The sequence below is a fragment of the Strix aluco genome, chromosome 2, assembly GCF_031877795.1.
Source record: "Strix aluco isolate bStrAlu1 chromosome 2, bStrAlu1.hap1, whole genome shotgun sequence".
Classification (NCBI taxonomy): domain Eukaryota; kingdom Metazoa; phylum Chordata; class Aves; order Strigiformes; family Strigidae; genus Strix; species Strix aluco.
In genome coordinates this window covers 71,490,104-71,510,416 of record NC_133932.1, presented here as the reverse complement: position 1 = coordinate 71,510,416, position 20,313 = coordinate 71,490,104, and the positions used below count along the sequence as shown (strand labels likewise).

General features: G+C 37.5%; 1 protein-coding gene across 3 annotated transcripts in view; it reads right to left on the bottom strand.

The window, feature by feature from the left end:
• The window catches only part of TUBGCP3 (tubulin gamma complex component 3), a 58,541-nt gene that overhangs the window by 11,514 nt on the left and 26,714 nt on the right, over positions 1-20,313 (bottom strand). For all 3 annotated transcript variants that reach the window (XM_074815277.1, XM_074815279.1, XM_074815278.1), the window contains 7 exons: positions 19,764-19,882; positions 16,448-16,573; positions 12,900-12,968; positions 8,030-8,162; positions 6,544-6,710; positions 4,648-4,758; positions 4,138-4,246 (listed from right to left, as the gene is read on the bottom strand). In XM_074815277.1, coding sequence (XP_074671378.1) covers positions 4,138-4,246; positions 4,648-4,758; positions 6,544-6,710; positions 8,030-8,162; positions 12,900-12,968; positions 16,448-16,573; positions 19,764-19,882 — 834 coding nt within the window. The remainder of the gene's footprint in view (positions 1-4,137; positions 4,247-4,647; positions 4,759-6,543; positions 6,711-8,029; positions 8,163-12,899; positions 12,969-16,447; positions 16,574-19,763; positions 19,883-20,313) is intronic.

Genomic DNA, 20,313 nt, shown 5'->3' with positions numbered 1-20,313 from the left:
TCTCCACCTTTAATGCATGGCAATTACAGGGCAGAAAGTAGGACACTGCCCTTTAGCAGGAAGCATATTTCACTGTTTTCTACAACAAGCTTATTAAGAAAGTGACTGCAATAAGGCTGTAACGAGATATCAAGAAATCTGGCCTCTTCAGGCAACATGGAGCAAAACTCCAAATACTGGACTGCCAACTTCTGTTAAGATTCAGCATTAAAGGATATACTCGCACTTCCAACAATTTTTAATTACACAACTATTGCTCTAAAGGTAAAAAATGAAGATTCAGGTAGCAAATTAGTATAAGATAGTGCACTGCCTTCTCCAGGATTAGTTCCAACCTGTACTGCAGACAGGAAAAATTAAAACCAGTTTCATGTTGTTCTGATGAGATTCAGCTTCAATTAATAAAATGCTTTTAAACTGAAGAAGTAAACATTGGTTCAAATGAAGAAGTCACTCTTTAATGAGGGAAACCTCACAGTGTCTGGTTCAATGACATTCTCTGAGGTTTCCAAACTCTCATTCAGTAACCTGTGAAGCTCTCCATAAGACACCAAAAGTGCAAGCATATGCAGAGATGGCAAAGAGATGACACTTGTGTAACACACTGCTGTACTCAAAATCCCTACACTAGAATATTACTTAGTCAAGTAACATACATCAAGCTTAGGAGATGTGAGAATTAATACAGCCTGCAGTAAGGGAATCCTCAAATTCCCCGTTCCAGTCACTGACAACAAACCAGGACAGCGAGAGAGCTCACCAAGGTCTCTGCTCACTCTGATCCAAGCAGAGATCTGGTGTAATTTAACAAAGCAGTTCTTGCATTGCTCAGGTAAGGAAGCATGCAGCAGTGTTCCCATGCTGGGAAAAAGATCTGTTTGTATTTGTCTCACTGGTACAGCACAAGAAAGTCCAATCAATTCTGACTTTCATCTAATTTTTCCCCATCAGCAGATCCTGTCCTCAACTGCTGTCTTCCAAAGATGGGTTCAAGTGTGGCTGCTTGCATGCACAGCGGTACCAGCCATCTGATCTGCCACATGGCTTCACTGCTGGCTTCAGAAGAAGGAACTTCTGGAAGGGGAAAAAAATGCTAAAAGAGGAGTTTCATAGACAGAACACAGTAAGTTATGATACCCCAATTATTTGTTCCTGCAAGTGTCCTTCCACAAGATGCTGCGAGCCTAACGGGTAAAGCAAAAGAGGGAACAAGCCAACCCAGAAAGAGTTATGAGCTAATACCCTCAGCTACTGGACACAGGGATTGGGCCTAGGACTGGCTCAAGGCACAGGCAAAACCAATAGGCAACAGGCAATTGCCCAGTTTGCCTATGGCAAGCCTACCAAGTCACACATGCTGGTCCTGCCTCCATTCAAGTAGGGGTGAGCATGTATAAGTCAGTAACTATGGCTGAGGACACATGAACCAGTCTCAACTTCTTGTTATTCCAAGCAGAAAAAAAAAAGTCTTTCCCCTCTCCTTAGTACTCTTGCCAGCTTGCCTTGAGGGAAGTGACCTGGCCACAGCCCTTCATCTCTGAGACCAGAAAAATCAAGTTTACATGTGTAGCTGTAACACCATCTCTGCATACACGCATTCCAGCATAGGTGATGCAACATCCCTGTTTGACATGCAAAACTACCAAAAAGGTTGCCTACATCAACAAACAAGAGGCCTAAGCACAAGTTTGTAAAGTTGTACAAAGTTATCTCAGGACACTGAAAAGCCAGAAATGGGTCGAGAAAGGGTCTGGCAAAAATCACTGACAGACAGGTCCATGAGTTGCTATTGAACATACTGGTCTCATGTCACTCCTGGTTCAGAAGTTCCCAAACTTTGGACAGCTAGAGGTTGGAGCTGGGATCATTTTATCTGCTTTTTTAACTGTCCTTCTTCCCCAAGTGCCTACTACAATTCCCTGTCAAGCAAGATGATCAACTTCTACACAGTTCTTCATCTCTGACTTCCTGTTTTAATACATGTTCATTTTTTTACATCATGATGACTTCAGCAACAAATGGAACCTGGGGAAACATGAGAGCTAAGGTTCCAAACTAAATTAAAGAAATAAAAAATACAGCCAGACCCATGAAACAGTCAGTTTTAAAATGAGAAAAAACATCCAGAATTCAGGCTGGCATCCTAGCTTTCCATTGTCTTATTATAAGTAATTATCTGAAAGGACTCTCAGGATATTATCAGATGGCACAAACCAGGACAACAGGATGCATTTTCAACATCACTGACACAGAATGTTCTTTCTGGATTGAATGGGTAAAATGCCCCCAATACAAATGCAGTTTCATGCAGAATTAAGGCAGTGCAATACTATGAGGTATTCAGGCTGCAGTCCATAAGCTCAGCACACCTTCAACACACTGCAGATATAGTGGATAACATCCATTTCTAAAACTACACTTCTGTCTGAAACAGGTATTCTCAGCACTTAAGATAATGTACTTGCTTAGAAGCTCTCATCCTCTACATACTAGCGAACCTGTATTTGTGCAGATCTTCCATTCAATGAAGGAGAGAGAAACAAGTGCAAATTAAAAAAAAATATTGGAAAAGCATGGTCATAAATGCTGTGTAAAGTGGTGAAAGTAGTATAGCCAAAGAATGTTTTCGCCTTTTTCAGGAGTAACTGGCAGCATGATGGTTCAAATGCATTTACAGCTGTTATTCACTTAACCCCAACCCCTCTCTACACTTCAAGCACATCTTTCACTAGGCAAGCACTGCGCATGGTACAAAAACCACATTATTAGATTAAATATTCTTGCAGACATGAATGGGATATTATTATAAGAATGTCTTTCATGGAGGTTCTCCTGCTAAAAGTCCATGCTGTGAAGAGTTAATATGAAAACTAATCCAAAGGTCATTGGGGGTGGGGGGAGACAATCTGACAAAACCAAGCTTCAAAGTTATATATAATAAAGTCATTTGACTACAAGAATAATAGAAAATTATAGTACAATATGTACAATAGAAACATTGTACAAGATGTCAAAAAAAACTGCAAAGAAGCATGTTCTTAGAAAACTAGGTAAAGAATTTGACAGAAAAACTAATGTTTAGATAACTCTTCTCTTGGCAGAAGCCAGATATACTAGCAGGAGTAGGACATCATTATACTTCTAGAAACTACGTACAAAATCGCAGCAGAGAAATTATCCTAGTGATCTACATCTTAACAGTTACACTCTCTTTGATATATTAAATGTGTTATAAAAAGAAGTTATGGCAGTAAAAATATCACCTTCACCAGAAGAAAGCAAGTTGTCTTTTCTCCCAGGTGTAGGAGCATCTTACACATTACCTTACCTTCTCTGCTTAGTATTTATACATAAAGTCTCCTGGTTTAGATGTTTATTAGTTGCTATCTTTCATCACAACAATGTTAATTTCCCTGCAGAGACTATGCCACCAAAGAATAATCACAAATACGGTATAAATTCTTATTCATTAAAACTGAAATCTCTTCTAAATAGAAAGAAATAACCTGAAGGAATTCTGATAGTTAAGTTTTGGTTTAACTTTCAACAGCTAGCAACCCCAATTTTAAGAAATCTTCAAAAAGGATTTTACTAACTTTCCACATACTCAATTTTCTTTGGACATACTATAGTGGTAGAGTGCATTTACAGAAAGGCTTTTGTCCTGCCTGTTTTTACTGCTCATTCTCTTATTTACAATTGATTGATTATTTATTATTTTTTAATCACAGAATTAATTCAGTATTATTATAGAATCATATGATGCAGTGTATTTGATAAGAAGTCACAAGTACTTGAATGCTGCAGTAAGAATTTAGAATATCCTCACCCCCAACCCAGCCCTCTCAACAAAGGTCAGCTGAAGGCAGGCTGGTTTCTGAATGGTTTCATTCTGAAACCCGGTACATTAACAACCATCCAGCAAACTATCAAATTAAGAAAAGAAAATTACACATATGCATCTTCATGCATATTTTGTAAAATGCAAGCATCCATTGAAATACCTGTATTTTAGGGCAGATGGGACTTTTGTACTCCTTTCCACCCCACTATCCAAAATGTCAGTTTACAGTCTAAACCACATATTGCACAGAGCTCAGTTCGAAGGGAAGAAGCTGACCAACACTGATACTCTACCATCTTTTGAAGACTCTGCAGATTTTGCCACAGTAATCATCTTTGTGGATGGAGTTTGATCATGACAAACTTGATGCAAGAAGTTTATGGATTTTCCTATTAGCAGGACCTGAATAAAAAAGGATTTTTTTTTTAAAGTGATTTGCATATGAGGAAAAAACCCCACCTGACCAAACAAAAAAGCCACCCACAATCACCAGAACAATAGGATATTTTGTCATCTTTCTGTGCTCTTAGTTTCACAATCCCCATCAAAAGAATCCAGAACTTCAATGCTAACACAAAAAGGTTTTAACACAAACTTCTTTTCCCCCTTTGAGATCTCCTGAAACAAAATTTATCAGTTAGTGAATGGAAAGGAGAAACAGTCTTAGAGTCTTCTTCAGCAAACAATTCCAAAATTCTTAAGACGATTATTTATTCTTAAATTTAGTCTCTGTTTTCTTAATGGAATCTAAACAGCAGCATAGGGCAAACAAATCGTAAGAAGATTAACTTTTGAATTCATACCTTTTTTGATTGCTCCATTGTAATAAAAGAAGGGATCATTGATTTCCTCAAAGTGTATTTGTCATGCCACAAGCGATCAGTTTTAACTGTAGGATCTGAAGCCACAAAAAACTGTAGATTGAAATAAATGTAAAAAACAAAAGATGAACGTAAACACTCTCCCCTACTCTTCCATTTCTGCATTCAGAAAATGGTAAAAATATTCTGAGTTGTTCTTTTAACTAAAAAAGCAAAAAATATTTTTTTCATAGCTAACATGGAGCGCTGTCCTGACAATTGGTATGCAAGTTTTATGTTGACAAATATGAACTCTGAAGAATAAAGTTAAAGAACAGCTCACATAATTTAGTCTCCTCTGTACGTTATGAAACCTTGACTACCTTAGGGCAAAGTGTACTATCTGTAAATCCTTCACTATTAAATACAGAAGTGTATACCATTTTCTGCCAATTAGTTATACAGTTAGGGTAGGAGATAAAGTTCAAAATATAATATGCTTTTATTTTACTGGTTCTATTTTTACTCAATCCCCTCTGGATTTTCTCCTATTTTAATAGATGCAGAATTGCAGAAAAAAGACAAAAACAACAACAAAACCCCCCCAAGAAATCATGCAACTGAACTAGTGATCAAATGCTAAGGTCTCTCAACTCCACACAAGAGAATACTTTCATTTGTAAGAAACTAAAACTACATAGTTAGTTTTGTCAAAATGACTTGTGGATGGATTCTGTCCTCATCCTGCCAAACAAGATACCCTTTTTTTGGACAAGAACTTTCTTCACTGCTTCCAAATACCATTTCCACCAAGAACAGCCAATTGTCTTTGTTCAAAAACTGTGTCTAAGGTATGAAAATTGTAGCTTTCAGCATACCACATCCAACAGTGATTTTCAGTATTACGAACACTCTTACAGTGCACATGTGAATTTTTAAACAAAGAGGTGAAAGCTAATGGATGATATAAAAACAAAAAAAAAGACAACTGAGGAAATGTCTGAGGAGTAACTGGGAAAAAAGTAAAATCTATTTTACACTTCTAGCCATAAAGATTCATAGACATTTCACACAAGTCTCCTAATGTTGACCTTAAAGATCAACTGTGGGTGATATTTGTACTCATGTTAATTTTGACCTAGATGGACAATTTCAGAAATCAGACAGCATATTTCACACTCAAGTAAAATTACTCAGATGTGTCTCAGAAGTACTCAATTCATTTTTAAAAATGATTTTTTGGCATCTTAGAACAAAAAAAAATGTCTCTTTAACAAGACTGTACTGATTGGAGACAGGAAAAAGAGTTGGAAGAGCTTAAAAACGCATAAAAACATTTCTAAGAAGAAAAAGGACAGTTACTAGAACTGCTGTTACAGAAGTCAGAACAAATAACACTGTAGAATTTCTAGAGGAACTCTGGAACCATAAACCTCTTCTACCCAATTTGACAAACAGAAGTTATTTATGAAGTTGAGGATAACAGTAGGTAGTCAGAATGGAATATTCTGAACTTTACTCCAAATACAAGGCTTGCATTCTAAACAAAGAACTCTGCATATATTACTACTGTTACACTAAGCAAGAAAAGATAGAGATGACTTTGACTCTCTTCAGAAGCAAGCATCTATTGTTAGCCTGCTGTTCTGTCTCTAATAAACAGACCCAGGGTATGATTCACTGAAGACAACATACTGCATCATTGCAACCTCCAGGTATCACACTGACTGAATCCATGAAGAGAGTCACATTTCATGCTGTTACTGTATATATTACTTACTCATGTTATACGTTTCCATCACAATCTACTTTCCAAATTCTCTTCTAAGCTTTCCATGGATTATACTCCCACAAAGCAAACCAACAGAGATAAAATATTTATTCTATCACATACACTACCTCATGGTATGTATCCTCTAGCTCTCCATCATAAATCCAGCGATAAAGGAAATTCAGTACAGGATGGGATACTAGGCCAAGAATGTGCTGAACCAGAGATCTCATGTAGGGATCTCCTGTTTTAGTATAGGCATGAACTGCTGAGGCTAGTTCACCACCTTTTCTCCCTGTAAGGTCATAGGAGAGAGGAACAGAAACGTATGAAGGAAAAAATATACACACCATACTTCAGTTCAACAGCCAGTGATTTTAGCTAGTCATATGTCACTCAGAGCTTGCTGAACAGCAATTCTAAAATGTAACAAAAGTACAGTTTTTAATGTTGACAGGGAATTCCTAGGTTTTGAGGTATGAATCATTAATCTCACTGAAGCATTAAGCACAGTTCTCTGACACGGTATTGTGTCTACTTTATGGTAGCTTGGAGGAATGCAAATTTCAAGGCATCAGATCACACATAAAGATTGATTTTATGATTCTTTTCTTCCCCACTGCCCACACCAGAACAGCATTAAAGGAGCCTTAGTATGTTTTCCTTCTCTCATGTACTTGACTCTCTCTCAGATGTTCTGTGTGCACACAAACATATCTTTTCTGATTCTTGGTTATAGTTCCCCCCATAGCTCCTTTAGATAATATCTCCTGGCTTCTTGCAATTCAAGGGTAAGAGGCTGTTAAAAAAAAAAAAAAACAAACGCGAACGAACTAGTACTTGTTTTGCTGTTATGCTGCACAGCTTGAAGATTTCCTGCAGCACAGGCTGTAGCATTCAAAATTTTTATGAATGTCTTAAAAGTAAAGCCCACTATTTTAAAAATTCTCCCCAATTTCAATAATCAAGGTAAAACAGATGTTGTAAGCTTTTTCAGTTAAGATGCTCTTTCCAAAGGGCCACAATCTCCATTTATTTTCAAAGACAACAAAGCTGAAGTACCCTCAGGGAGAAGCACAGCCTACGGGGTCAGTTACCGGCCAAAGTTTTGGTCAATTCCAACACCACTCCTCAAAATTTTCTTGTGGATTGCCCACACAGCCTCACACTATTTGCAGATTTGTAAAATTTTATTGTTTCACATGAATCTGCAGACAAGTTGCAAATGACTCCTATATGCCATTATATATAGAGGAATAGCATAATACTGATATATAGTGAAAAGACTAAGCCAACCATTTCATGATGTATTAGGGGTTTTTTTTAAACAGTATAACATTCTTTGAAAGATGACTAAAATTGAGTAATTGAAAACAGCACGAAAAATCCGTGCTTAAAATTTGAAGGATTTCTCAAGTTTAAAAAAAGCCAGAAAAAGTCTAAGTGTATCAAAACAGCACCATAATTTGTCAGTTTTTTGCTAAAACTAAAAGAGAACCCTTTGAATTAGCTACTTAATTTTCTAACAGTAGTATTATTGATATCCACCTTTGGCATGCACAACCACTCAGTTACATAACTTCCCTAGAAATAGTAATTTAATGTCAAACAGACCTTGACAGTGATCAACAAGTGCTGCAAGGGTCTTTAACCTTATTTTAGGATCGTATGTCCAGACTAGAAGACGGCGAAGTGTTAAACTGCTCTCAAGTCCCAAATTCACGCCCTGATCATCTTCCAATTGCAACTAAAATTAGAAACAGAAAGATATATCAAGGAACAAAACTGGCAAAACTGAAACAGAACGGATGTTTCTTAGTTTTTGCTCTGAAGTTAGCTTTTTAATTAACACACTCGAAATACCCACTATTATATGCTCTCTCATTAAATCACTGGGCCAAAACCCAAGAGCCACACAAGTGGAAACAGAGAGTCAAGCACAGGTGAAAGGACAGAGACAAGTAGAGGTGTAACAGGGCTGACAGAGCACTAAGGCAAATAAAGTTAAAGAAAGCAAGGTGATAGATAGTAACAAAAGGAGAGAAGAACAAAGGAAAAGTGAACAGAGATCCTGAAAGACAGTAAATACCGGCCAAAGAGATGCTCAGAAAAGAGGAAAGAAAAACATCTGAAGGAAAGTAAGGGTGTAGGAAGTAAAATTTTTATTACTGCACAGCCAGCTTATTTTAGTTCAACATGGAACAAATTCTGTTCAATGTCTTCCTCCAGAAGCTATCAGAACTTAAATTAGCTATGTAGTGAGATTAAGGAATTACTACCATAAAAAAAAACAAACACAAAACATTAACAGCTATGATAAGAAAAATCTGTCACAATGTAACTACCATGAATCTTCCAACACCATGGAAAATGAAATCCAAATATTTGCATCTGATATGCAAATGTACATCTCATACAAGTAGAGATAGGGTAAGCATGACAAGGACACAACCTAAGAATACAGAAGCAACTTCCTATAGCAGTCCAAACAGACAAACTCTTAGAAAAGATGCTGTTTCCTATATGCGACAACCAGTCCACCCTGTGTTTCCACATCCAACACATTTTTTGCCAAATACAACGTATCACTTAAAATTAAGATTAGTGTCATCCACATTAAGCTCAGCCTTAAAGCCAGTTAAATTCATTAGCTTCTGGATGTTCCTGGGTCCTTTTTCTTCATTTTGTTTTATTTGGAAATTGGCAATGATAAAAGACATATGACCCTTTGTCTTTAAGGAAGAGATGATACACTTACATCTTCATCATGGAAGTGCATTTTTAAATGGGCTGACAATGTGAAACAGTCTGCAAGGAAAGGACCTGAAAATCTTATGGACTAGTACACAGTACTCGGGACGACTCTTTCAGAGGCAGAAACATGTTTGGGAGAAGCTCTGAAGACATAATACAGAGTTATAGAGAGAAAGACAGTACAGAACCCTTTGATGAGATTCTTGTTATGTACTACTAAGTCTGAACTGCTGACTGGAACTGCAGCTAACAACTCCTAAACTGGCAGCCTGTATGATCTCCTGAATACAAGAATGCAGGATGTACTCAACTCCAAGACACTGTTTTCTACATGTTTTCAAGTAACTGAAATGTACTGTTTTGTAAAGAAAGTGTCTTCCAAAAAAAGTAGAGTTTTTCTATCACTTTTTAAAATAAAATTGAGAAGTCACCAAGCTCACCTCTGGCTGCGGGTAATCTGGGACAAGTCTTGAGAATCCTGACTTAAAGATTTCTGCTCCATCAATTAGGTACATAAGAAATGCCATCCTCTGTTAGAACTCTGGCTAGTGAACTACTGCTCCATCTCCAATAACAACAAAAGGAAGTGCTGTACAAGAAGAGCATGCAAAGTTGACCCCTCTCTGCAGCCTGTCACCCTTACGCTCCTTGCAGCCCAGCCACAGCATTCAGGATATCAGAGGATGCATCCTTGCTCAGCCCTTCTAATAGCAGTTTACATATCTGCCTTCCACAAATTTGTACAATCCCTTCTTCAACCTGTTAGTACTGTCTTTTGCCATGACATCCCAGGGAAACAAATTTGCAAGTTAGCTTTTATACCAACCTCCTGCTAATTTCACAGTGTCTCCTCAACTCTCGTAGCCATTCACCAAATCCCAGAGCTTCATGTTTCGTTTATCCTTCATTAGTTTGGAAGCCTCAGCCACAGCCCCCCTGGGTCTTTTCAGTCTCAAGAGACTCAGCCCGTCTCCCAACACAGAGCAATTGTTCCACGCTCCTGAGGATTTCAGCTTACTTTCTCCCTCCTCATTGTCTACCTCCCCAATGTCTGAGAGGCTGCCATCAGGACTGCACACACTGACACCTGCTGCCTTCTTCTCAGGGCCCAAATGCACACCAAGTCCAGCAGTGCAGACAACCACCTGCGAGGACACCAAGGTTCTTCCCAGATCGGGCCTGCTGATGCCAAGTCCGGCACTGAGGAAGCATGCATTAGGTTAGCTTTCCTCCTGATAAAAAAACCCTTGTACCTCCCACTGTGGCTCCCCAGCACCTATTTGCTCACCCACTGTTTCATGCTGCTCCTTGCCATGGACAGAGCATCCAGAGTACCAACGTTAGCAAACTTTCACTGACAGACTGGGAGATTTCACTCTGCCTTACCCTGTCCAGACCATCAACATCAACTAAAACCAGTGCCAGCACCTATCTTTGGATCACACTACTGACCCTTCTCCATCCTGCAGTGTGATCTTGTGCTTTCCAGCCTTCAAGTCACAAGAGAATCTCTCCTCCACTGCTGCATCTCCTTCCTTTCTTTCACAGACTTTGGGGAGGAATCTTGCTGGGGGCTTCTTGAAAATCCAAACATAACATGCCTCCTGGGATCCCCTTCAGTCAGGTGCGGAGGGTCATCCCCAGGAACTCCAGTCTGCTAGTGCAGCAAAACTTTACATTACAGACACTGTATTGACTGTTTCCTATCAGAATGCATTTAATCAGTGTGCTCAATACATTCATGAATTCTAACACTGGAGATAAATCTGGCAAGGAACATGAAGAGCAACAAGAAAAGCAGTAAGACTGGGAAAAATGTGGGTGCAGCTATTGAATGGTGCTGGGAAAGTGGTGACAGGAAAAATGGAAAAGGCTGAGGTACTTAATGCCTTCTGTGCCTTGTTTTTTTGGTAGGATTTGCCATTGGCAATACCAGATGTCACCTGAGATCAGAGGGGAAGTTTGGAACAAGGAAGACTTATTCTGAGCGGAGAAGGATCAGGTTAGGGAACATTAAACAAACTGGATGTACCTAAGTCTATGAGACCTGATGGGATGCACCCACGTGTGCTGAGGGAGCTGGCCAATGTCACTGCAAGGCCGCTCACAATTATCTTTGCAACATCATAGTAATCAGAGGAGGTTTCTGATGACTGGGAGAAAGCAAATGGCACTCCTCTCCAAGAAGGAGGATCTACATAACTACACAGCAGTGAGACTCATCTCATTTCCTGGGATGCTGACAGAGCAACTAATCCTGGAAACCATTTCCAAACATATGAAGGACAAAAAGCTTTTCCCAGGAAGTAAAGTTCAGGGAAAGGAAGAGGAAGGGGGGACATTTGTGGTGATGGAGTTTGCCTTTGCAAGCAAGTGTTAAGTGTGCTGAGGCTCTGCTTGCCAGGAAGTGGCTAGATATCTGCCTGCTGATGGGACGTGGTGAATGAACACCTTACTTTGCTTTCCCTGTTAAATTGTCACTAACTTGACTACTTGCCTTTTTGCCTTCATCCTATTTTCTTCCCATTCCTCAAGAGACAGGGGTGAGTGAGAGGCTGGGTGGGTGTTTGGCTGCTGGCCAAGGTCAACCCACCACAAAGGCAAATGCAATTTGAAAATAAGTAATGCCAGAACTTTCCTTTCATTTTCCCCTTACATGCTTCCTCTCCCACCAGACTCATCTACTCTTTTGAAAGGTTTAGTACAGCAGTAAAGGTAGAGGAAGTTCCATTTCAAAGAAGTCATAAACATTTTCATGGTCAAGTTTTAGAAGTTAGAATAAATCAAAGCTCCAGCAAACCAAGAGAGGAAACATATTCTGGACAGAGCAGGAAATAATTACAAAAAGAGTAACTGGATAGTAGCTAGGAAAACCAAGCAAAAAGTATGTATGACATGCATTCCAAAAGTCAAGAATGTTAAAGAACTGCAAGTGATCAAAAGGAACAGATGCTTTGAAAACGTTCACAGAAGCCTATGACTTAAATGACAGATTTTTTCTGAAGTTGGAATTTTAAATGGCATTTTAATTTAACTTTAGGTCAATTCTCAGAATAAATTTTTCTCAGTTACAAATAATGAACTTCTTAAAAGTCCCATATAAAAAAAAATAGTAAGCAGAAGCAAAAAAAATCTAATTTTTGTTTTAGAGCTAGCATCTAAGTGCACATACCTGTAAGTATTTGTGGACAAACTGCAACATTATCAAGCATTGAGTTGGTCTATACATCACAGAAAAATAGTAACACTGAAACATCTTACTCTCTCAGTACAACAGAAGGGACGAGGAAAACGCACAACTGCCCCAGACAGAACAAAAAGTTGGAACCATTGTTACTAGCTGCTGAATCATGCATTACTTGAAATACAGAAAGATTTTTTTTCTCCCTTCAAAGACGTGTCACATTGTTTGGGATTTGAATGATAAAGGTATCATACAAGGCGAAACTGACAAAAAAGGATGCAAAAAAGGGACAGAGGCCTAGAAATACACACTATATTCCTTCCTTATGTAATACATCAAATAACAGTGAATTTCTAAGAGAAAAATATTCATTGGTACATACATCCAAAGAGTAACAAATGTATAAGTTAGAGAATTATGTCCATTATCAATAGAAACTGCTGTACATACTTCCCTTTTTAACGGGATACCTAGGTATACCTTTTAGGAGATATTCAGATAATGTAAAGCAAAATAAAAAAGTTAAATAAGAACCACTTAAATTACCTGAGAATGTAAAACAGACAGAAGTCGGTAGTATTCTTTAAGTTCCTGATGTAAGGCTGCACAAAAACTCTGTAAGAGAAAGAAGAGAAAAAAAGAAAAAAAAAATCAGGAAAAATCTTTCTCCTATTACCACACTGTGAAGGTAGTTAGAAATTTCCTAAAAGGAATCAAGCTACAAGTTTCAGCACAAAAGCCATCTCTTAGAAAACTGGCCAATATATAAGTGCTTCCCTAAGAGATGCACAGACCTTTCCAAGAATATATACACCTTGTCAAAGACTTTGTTTCTTGCTGTCTTAATTCTATTATAAGATTAAATTATGATAACCATAACTCTCCAAATAGATACATCACCTCAAAAAATACATTAATAATTACCATAGGAATGTGCAAATCATAACATGACTCAGAAGAAATTTTCTTTAATAATTATGTAAGATACGCTATGTAGTAGTAATAGAGTTTCAATTTCAGGAAGGCCTCTAATAACAGAACACAGAAGTTAGGCAACCATCATTGTATTTACAGTATAGACTTTATGACATGAACAAGAAAACACAACGCTCATAAAAGAGTACTCCCAGTAAGTGCTTGCTGGATCAAGTACTTTAAATGTTTGGAGTCTTATCAATTGACAGTCGTATGTGGCTCTTCACTTGACATGGAAGAAATGAATAACAGTAAGTACCTAAGAAATCTGTAAAATGTGCAGAAATTAACAGACCTGAACTAAAGCAAAGATTCTTCTTTGTAAAACAATTCTAATCACAGCTACTTCGTGTTTGTTAAAAAATAAATGAAGGTAGATTTTAAAAACAATTCCTGAAAGAATACTTGTTTAGTAATGGATAGTTTTCCACAGTTTGGGGTCCTGGACTTTTGCTTTGTTTTTGCAATGTTCTTAACCTAACATACAGACTAAAAAAAAATTCCTGCAACACATTTTTTAAAACAGAATTAAAAATATGGCTTATTGATTTTGGACTGAGTTGAAAATTTTGGACTTTAAACACTTTTTAGAATTTTTAATTGTTTGTTTGTTTTTTTTGAAGAGTACTTCCATGTGCACACACAAATTCTTCAGAACGGATTTCTTAACCAATTCTCAGCTAATGATTTTGGTATCTATTTTAATGGATTTTTTTTTTTTTTTTTAATAGGAAATTCCCCAGGACTTCCCCCTGAACCCTTTTTAAAATCATCACCGTCAAAGTAATTTGGAAAAAATAAGGAAAACCTTACAAAAAGAACCCAAGAGCTTAAAGGAAAATATTTATTCCCTACAGTATGTACAAGGGAGAAATCAGTACTACAAGCACAAGGAGAAAATAAATCTTCTTTTCTGCTAAGAGGCTAAGAAGCCTAGAAAAAAAAAAAATCATTAATCTTGCCATTGTATCCTTTATAAGTAAAGAGGGTGCCTTTCTTCAACTCAACATTATAAATTAGAAAGAAATTTGAAATTCATTTTATTCCAGAGGGCAACAAGAAATCCCCTTATGTGTAACTTTTCATTTCTTCTCACTTGCTTCTTCAGTACATTTTTGAACCTATTACAGTAGCACTTGCCAAGACAGAGGGCAAAGTAGAGCCTCCAAGAAGACATTCAAAGGCACTACACATCTACTCAAAATGTGAGAACAGTAATCACAGACTTCAGTAGCCAAAAGGAGTTAGGATCTAACTGGCCATCAACTTTTCAGAGGAGCTTCAGAAGTTAAAATTTACATCCAGTGCCAATTCCTGCATCACAAACTACAGATTTTTGTTTCCCAAACTGTTACGGAAAACTGGACATTATCCTAGAATTCTGATTTGGTCTACAGCAAAAGAGAATTCAGGAAGGAAACAGAATGCTTGTTAAAGAGTGAAAAATTAAAATGCCCACTACCTCAACTGGATCTAAGTGGGCAAAAGGTCAAAATATAAGGCAAGTTATATTTCATGGCTGATTATTCTTTTGGCTTTCTGAGGACAAAGTCGAACTTAGGTACTAAACAGCAAAGGCAGAAGACTACAATGTTAAAGTGTGTATATGGTTATATCTCTACTCCTAATAATTGTCAATACCTGGCATTTTGCATGGTAAAAACAGTCACCAGAATCATAATAAAAGCGGTGACAGACATCTTATCCTACATGTAGTTTAAACAGGGGGTTTACACACGCATTCTTTCAAAACTTTAAGCAAAAGATGCTTTAGAATACACAATATATTCTTGTGCTAAGTTCTTAATACACAGTGTGCGGCACCTGAAATTGTCAGCTGTAAAAGCCATGAAGATCAATGGTATATACTCTTTATGCACAGATACTGTCAGCAGGAGTAGAATATATGTTTTTATTTGCACACTTATGTCCTAGAAATAAATGTAAGTGCTTGCCTCAAGCAAAATAAACAGCATCAGAGCTACGCAGATTCAGCTAGCTAACTGCACAGCCTTCTGCACAGGATCAGAAATCTGCATATGGTAGCTAAGATATCACACATTTAAATTCACTGAAGAATTAATGTTCTCCCCTTGCTGTAAACTTGAAAATTAAAGCCAGAGACAGTAAAAATAAGCGTAAGCAGGAAGCTACTAGATAAATAAGAAATTTCAACCAGATATAAGGGGGAGAGTCTGAAGAAAATGCATATACAGTAGCACTACCATATAAAACATGGAAATCAGCATTGGATTACTAGAAAAATAATTATTTATATGTAACTAAAAGGGTTACTTAGAATAAGAGACAGAAGGGAACAGAATAAAACATTAGAAAAGCAGGAAGCACTACAGTGTCTCTACTGACCTCTTAAGAAAAATTAGATTGAAGGGAGAAGAACTTCAATTTCTTGGCAGATTAGGTAGGATGTTATGGCTAGAGGCAAGGATAACATTTCTGTCGATTCAGAAGGGATAATATCCAGTTTTACAGAGGGAGCAAGTGAGAGGAAACGGGAATGCCTTAGCAGTAAATGTGGTTTTGGGTATTACAGCAGCTGTGAAGTTACTGTAGACTACAAATCATGATGATGAAACCTATAAAAACAAAAATTAATATTCTTTTGATGCTGTATTCAAAAGAAATAGCAGAAGATAATGGGGTACTTGCATTTTATGTAAGTTAGTGCAGTATTAACACACAAACATCATTAGCTGGCAAGTGTCTCCTGCATAGGTCACTAACAAGTGAATTGGTGATTAATTAGCTCAGGGATGTCACCATCCCATTTAAGCAATGTTTTTGTTTATAAACATGCATGAGTACTTCAAAAAATATGAAATAAAAAAAACGAGATTAAGAAAAGGAATCTATGCATGAGACTTTCCAGCTACAAATGACAGGTGCAACTCCTTACACCCAGCAAGAGCAAATGCCTTTCCCTTGCCTTCAGACTATGACCCATACCAAAAGTGGCAGTCCATAAAAAGAGTAAATCAAAGGATGAATGATCCAAGCTCCAAAGTTTACACATCATTCTAGTACCGCATTTACTCAGTAGTTTCTAAGGGAAACAAGACCAAAATACTGTAGCAAAATCAATTTTTTAGCTGACCTACCTGTCCCACAAGTCCAAACGCACGATCCAAACTCCTCTGGTCTGTGTATTTTCTTATTTTATTATGTAGCCAGCCCAACTCTGCAAGTCTACTTGTAGTATCTCTGAGAGATTTGGACAAGCTCACCTACAAAGTTAACAGAAACAGTAACTTGCAAATAAGTCAAATCTACCATGCCAATACTTGTTTCTTCACAAAAGCCTCTCTCATAAAACAAGCCAGTTCAGGAAACAATCATTTTATATCCTACAGCAGAGATAGGGCCAAAAAAGCAGACAACCATGTAATTAGCATTAAATTTATACATCTAAGTATTGAAATGCAGCAGCAACAAACTGCTGGCAGCTTTGTGACCTTCCCTTGCGGAAATCTGAATGTGACAGTATTCATACACTGTTTTTACATTAGGCAGTTATGGCAGTAACACAAAGGTCTTCAGAAAAGAGGAAGAAATCCAAAATTTAGGATGTTGAATCACACTTCATTTTATCCTGATAATCAGCAAGACTGAAAATACTAGAGCTCTAAAAGAGGAGTCAATGACTGAAACTAATGAAGAAACTTAAGAGAAAATAATTAGTTACTACTACATGTGGAACAAACCTTTAACAGAAGACAAATGACCCAATACCAGACTAGGTATCATCAACCAAAACTTCCAGAATCCAAATTCCAAGTTTAAGTTCAATCCACTAGTAACAGCTTTTATAAGCTATTTAATCACGTGTCCCTCTGAGCTCTTCTAGTCTGTTTCTACTTATACAAAGTACCTCACTTTGCCCTGCAAGCCTGCCTTAGTCCCAACACCCTATTTAACTGCTACTACTATTTTCATCTGAATCAGCACATTTCTTCCTTTAAATTGCCAACACATAAGACACTGTTCCTCTTATTTCTACTTGAGATTTGCTTCTACCACATTTTGTCACATTACCTAAAAGCACTACCATCAAGTTTTCAAAATTTTATTGGACAAAAAACCCCAAACAATCTGACTGATACATTAGGCCAAGAGACAGGGATTGACTTTTGCCCACAGTGACTGGGCCTGTTGCACCTCTACAGACAATTTTAACATGGAGAGCCAGCTGGAACAGTCCAAACCGAAGCAAGAAAGTGCACTTACAAGCTGAACGGATTGCCAAAGAACTAGGAATTAAACTCATTCATTAAGCCTTTTAGTTAACAGTACAGGCATTCTCCAAGATAAAGATCAGCTACAGAGTATATTAGCCACAGCAGTGTGAACTTGAACCAGGCAGCAGCATTTGGTTGTAAGACCAGAGTTCAGTCCCTGGCCCTCTTGTTTAGCTATAGAGGTACAGCTTTAACTTCTCAAACAACTTCTATAGGATAAATTCTAGCCCAAACAAGTATAATCGGACAGTTAAAAACTCTGCCTGAAGCTAAAACTGAAGAGATGACCTAAGAAGTATTTAGAATTCTGGAACTATAGAGTACTTGGCAAGCATTACGTGCAACACACATCCTCTGGAATCTAATGAGGAACAAGCAGAATTGACTTAGTGTTATTACATTTATATCTGTTAGATCAAATGAGAAGCTGCTAGCTTGTTCAGTGCTGAACGTCACCAACAGACCTAATATTAACACTGACATTAGAAAGCATTCAGGCAACAATAACAGCTTGGAAAGTGTGTTTCTTTCTGGAAAAACAGACTGTGTACGATGATATTCTCTCTGTGCAGCTGAGGGAAAACTACATGCTTTGACTACTATTTTGCCTAACATGCAGTCAACACAGCTAGAGGAGATACTATCTTGGTCCTCCGTGTTCATCAGAAAAAGCTCCAGCTGCAGCTCTAGGCAGTCAAATAATTTCATCCTCACTGGGTCCAATAGCTCAGTACAAGCACCGAAAAGGAAGAAGGATGGAATACTGACCTCACCAAAATAACTGAAGACACAAAGTTCTCAAGAAAGAGCATTACTGACCACAAATCATCTGAATAATCAAACTCCCTGTATTAAGAGAATCACGAACTCAAACCAAAAGTTTTTCACCTCAAACCAGCCTATTTGATATGCAAGCTACACAGAAAACTAATGAAACCCACAGTGACAATTTCACAATCTGTTTTCTCCACATTCCTCTAGAAAAATCTATCATGCTACCTTTCCTTTGCCACATATAATTTAACTTACATATGAAACATAACTAATTCAGTGCAGGTGTTGAGGAATTACAAACTTTGCAGCATCTACAGGTACAGAAGATGACATTCTTAAGAATCTGTTTATTAACAAGATTTAATTGATTTAACAAGATTTAAGCTTTCCATCAGCAGCCCTAAATGTCATTGTAAAGTAACAGGGAACAACTACACATTTCACTTTTTGCTATTATTACGAAGGAGAAAAAGGAAATTAGTTCAGTTATCATCAACATTAAGATAAGTCTACTGTACTCTTGACACATGAAACGGCCCAAAATCAATCCCCCACCATTTTAGGACTGTGTCATATTGTCATAGTATAAATTTCTTAATATAAGTGACAATTGGAAGCACTGTCTTTTTACTTGAACAAGAACATGAAAACCAATTAACACGCTGAAACTGAACTGTGATGCAGTACTGTCTAAATACTGAATAAGGAGAAGGTGCTAAAGCGACTAGCACAGTTTTTCATTCCTTCCTCAGCGGACCAAATCTCACCCTTGTTTTTTTTCCACACTGTAAATATGCTTAACATCTCACCAGCTTAAAGCAAGATCTTGTGTCTCCCAAGCTTCTTCCCTATTTGACACCTTCCTTCCAATTCACATCAGCTGGATTTTCTATCAACAACAGAAGCTGAAAGTACTTTCTTCAGTTCTACCACCAGTCCTTTCTTGGGTGATCTGCATTATCCCATCTGATCATTTATAAGTCGTAATCAAGACCATAACATCAAGTGGCTAGCATCCATTCCACCTATCAGGCTGTTAAATTTAATCCAATAATAATGTGGTCAAAAGCCTGCATCTGGTTTATATTCCTTTTTATACACTGGTACACTGAGGAGGGGAAATGATGAGAAAAAATCCTCAAATTAAGCCATAACTTAGGAGTCTTTGTACTGGCTTAGTAGTTGGGAGTCTATTCACATCTTGTGAAATGCTACAGTTTCTTTCTGGGACCTAACCTACACAATCAATTTCAAACTAGCACTGTTGAAACTACTCTGTTGTACTATTAAAAAAAAAAAGCTGGGGGAAGGAGTAAAGACTTGTGATAATTTTTAACTTTTTAAACATATTTTTTCCCTATATACCTCTCTGCTCACATATGAAATACAAGTCACCATACAGTACCTTTCCCTCCACTTTATAGCAATTTTCAGAATTGCACATTTTGATGTTTTTGCCATCTATTCCCTGGAAGACATACAGAACGTCTCTTACGAGGTTTGCTTCGGTTATTTCAACAGAGCCTAGAAAGAAAAAAACAACTAGTATTTAGATTTGTTGAGACAATTAGTTTTTATTACAACTTCACAAAGCTATTAGAAGCCTAGACAAAAAAAAAAAAAAAAAGACAGAAAGCCTGTGTTTTAACACCTGTAAATAAATGTTTTAAGTCCTCTTACAACCTGACAGGAAAGCCAAGAATTCCCTTTACCTGCCTCTAACTGATACCTGGAATTGTCTCAGAGTAGGTTGGCTTGTATGACACAAGGCATCTTATATTTTAACCAACATTTCAGCCAGTTCTTAAACTTGTTATCTTTTCTGATTCAATCACCAGTGCAAGTTCTGAGGCAAGCATCATAACTACTTTACCCTTCTTTGAACAAACAGCTGAAGTTGTTAAACATGACTTACAGAATAATTTCTTCTACATTCAGCTAGGAAAACAGAGTTA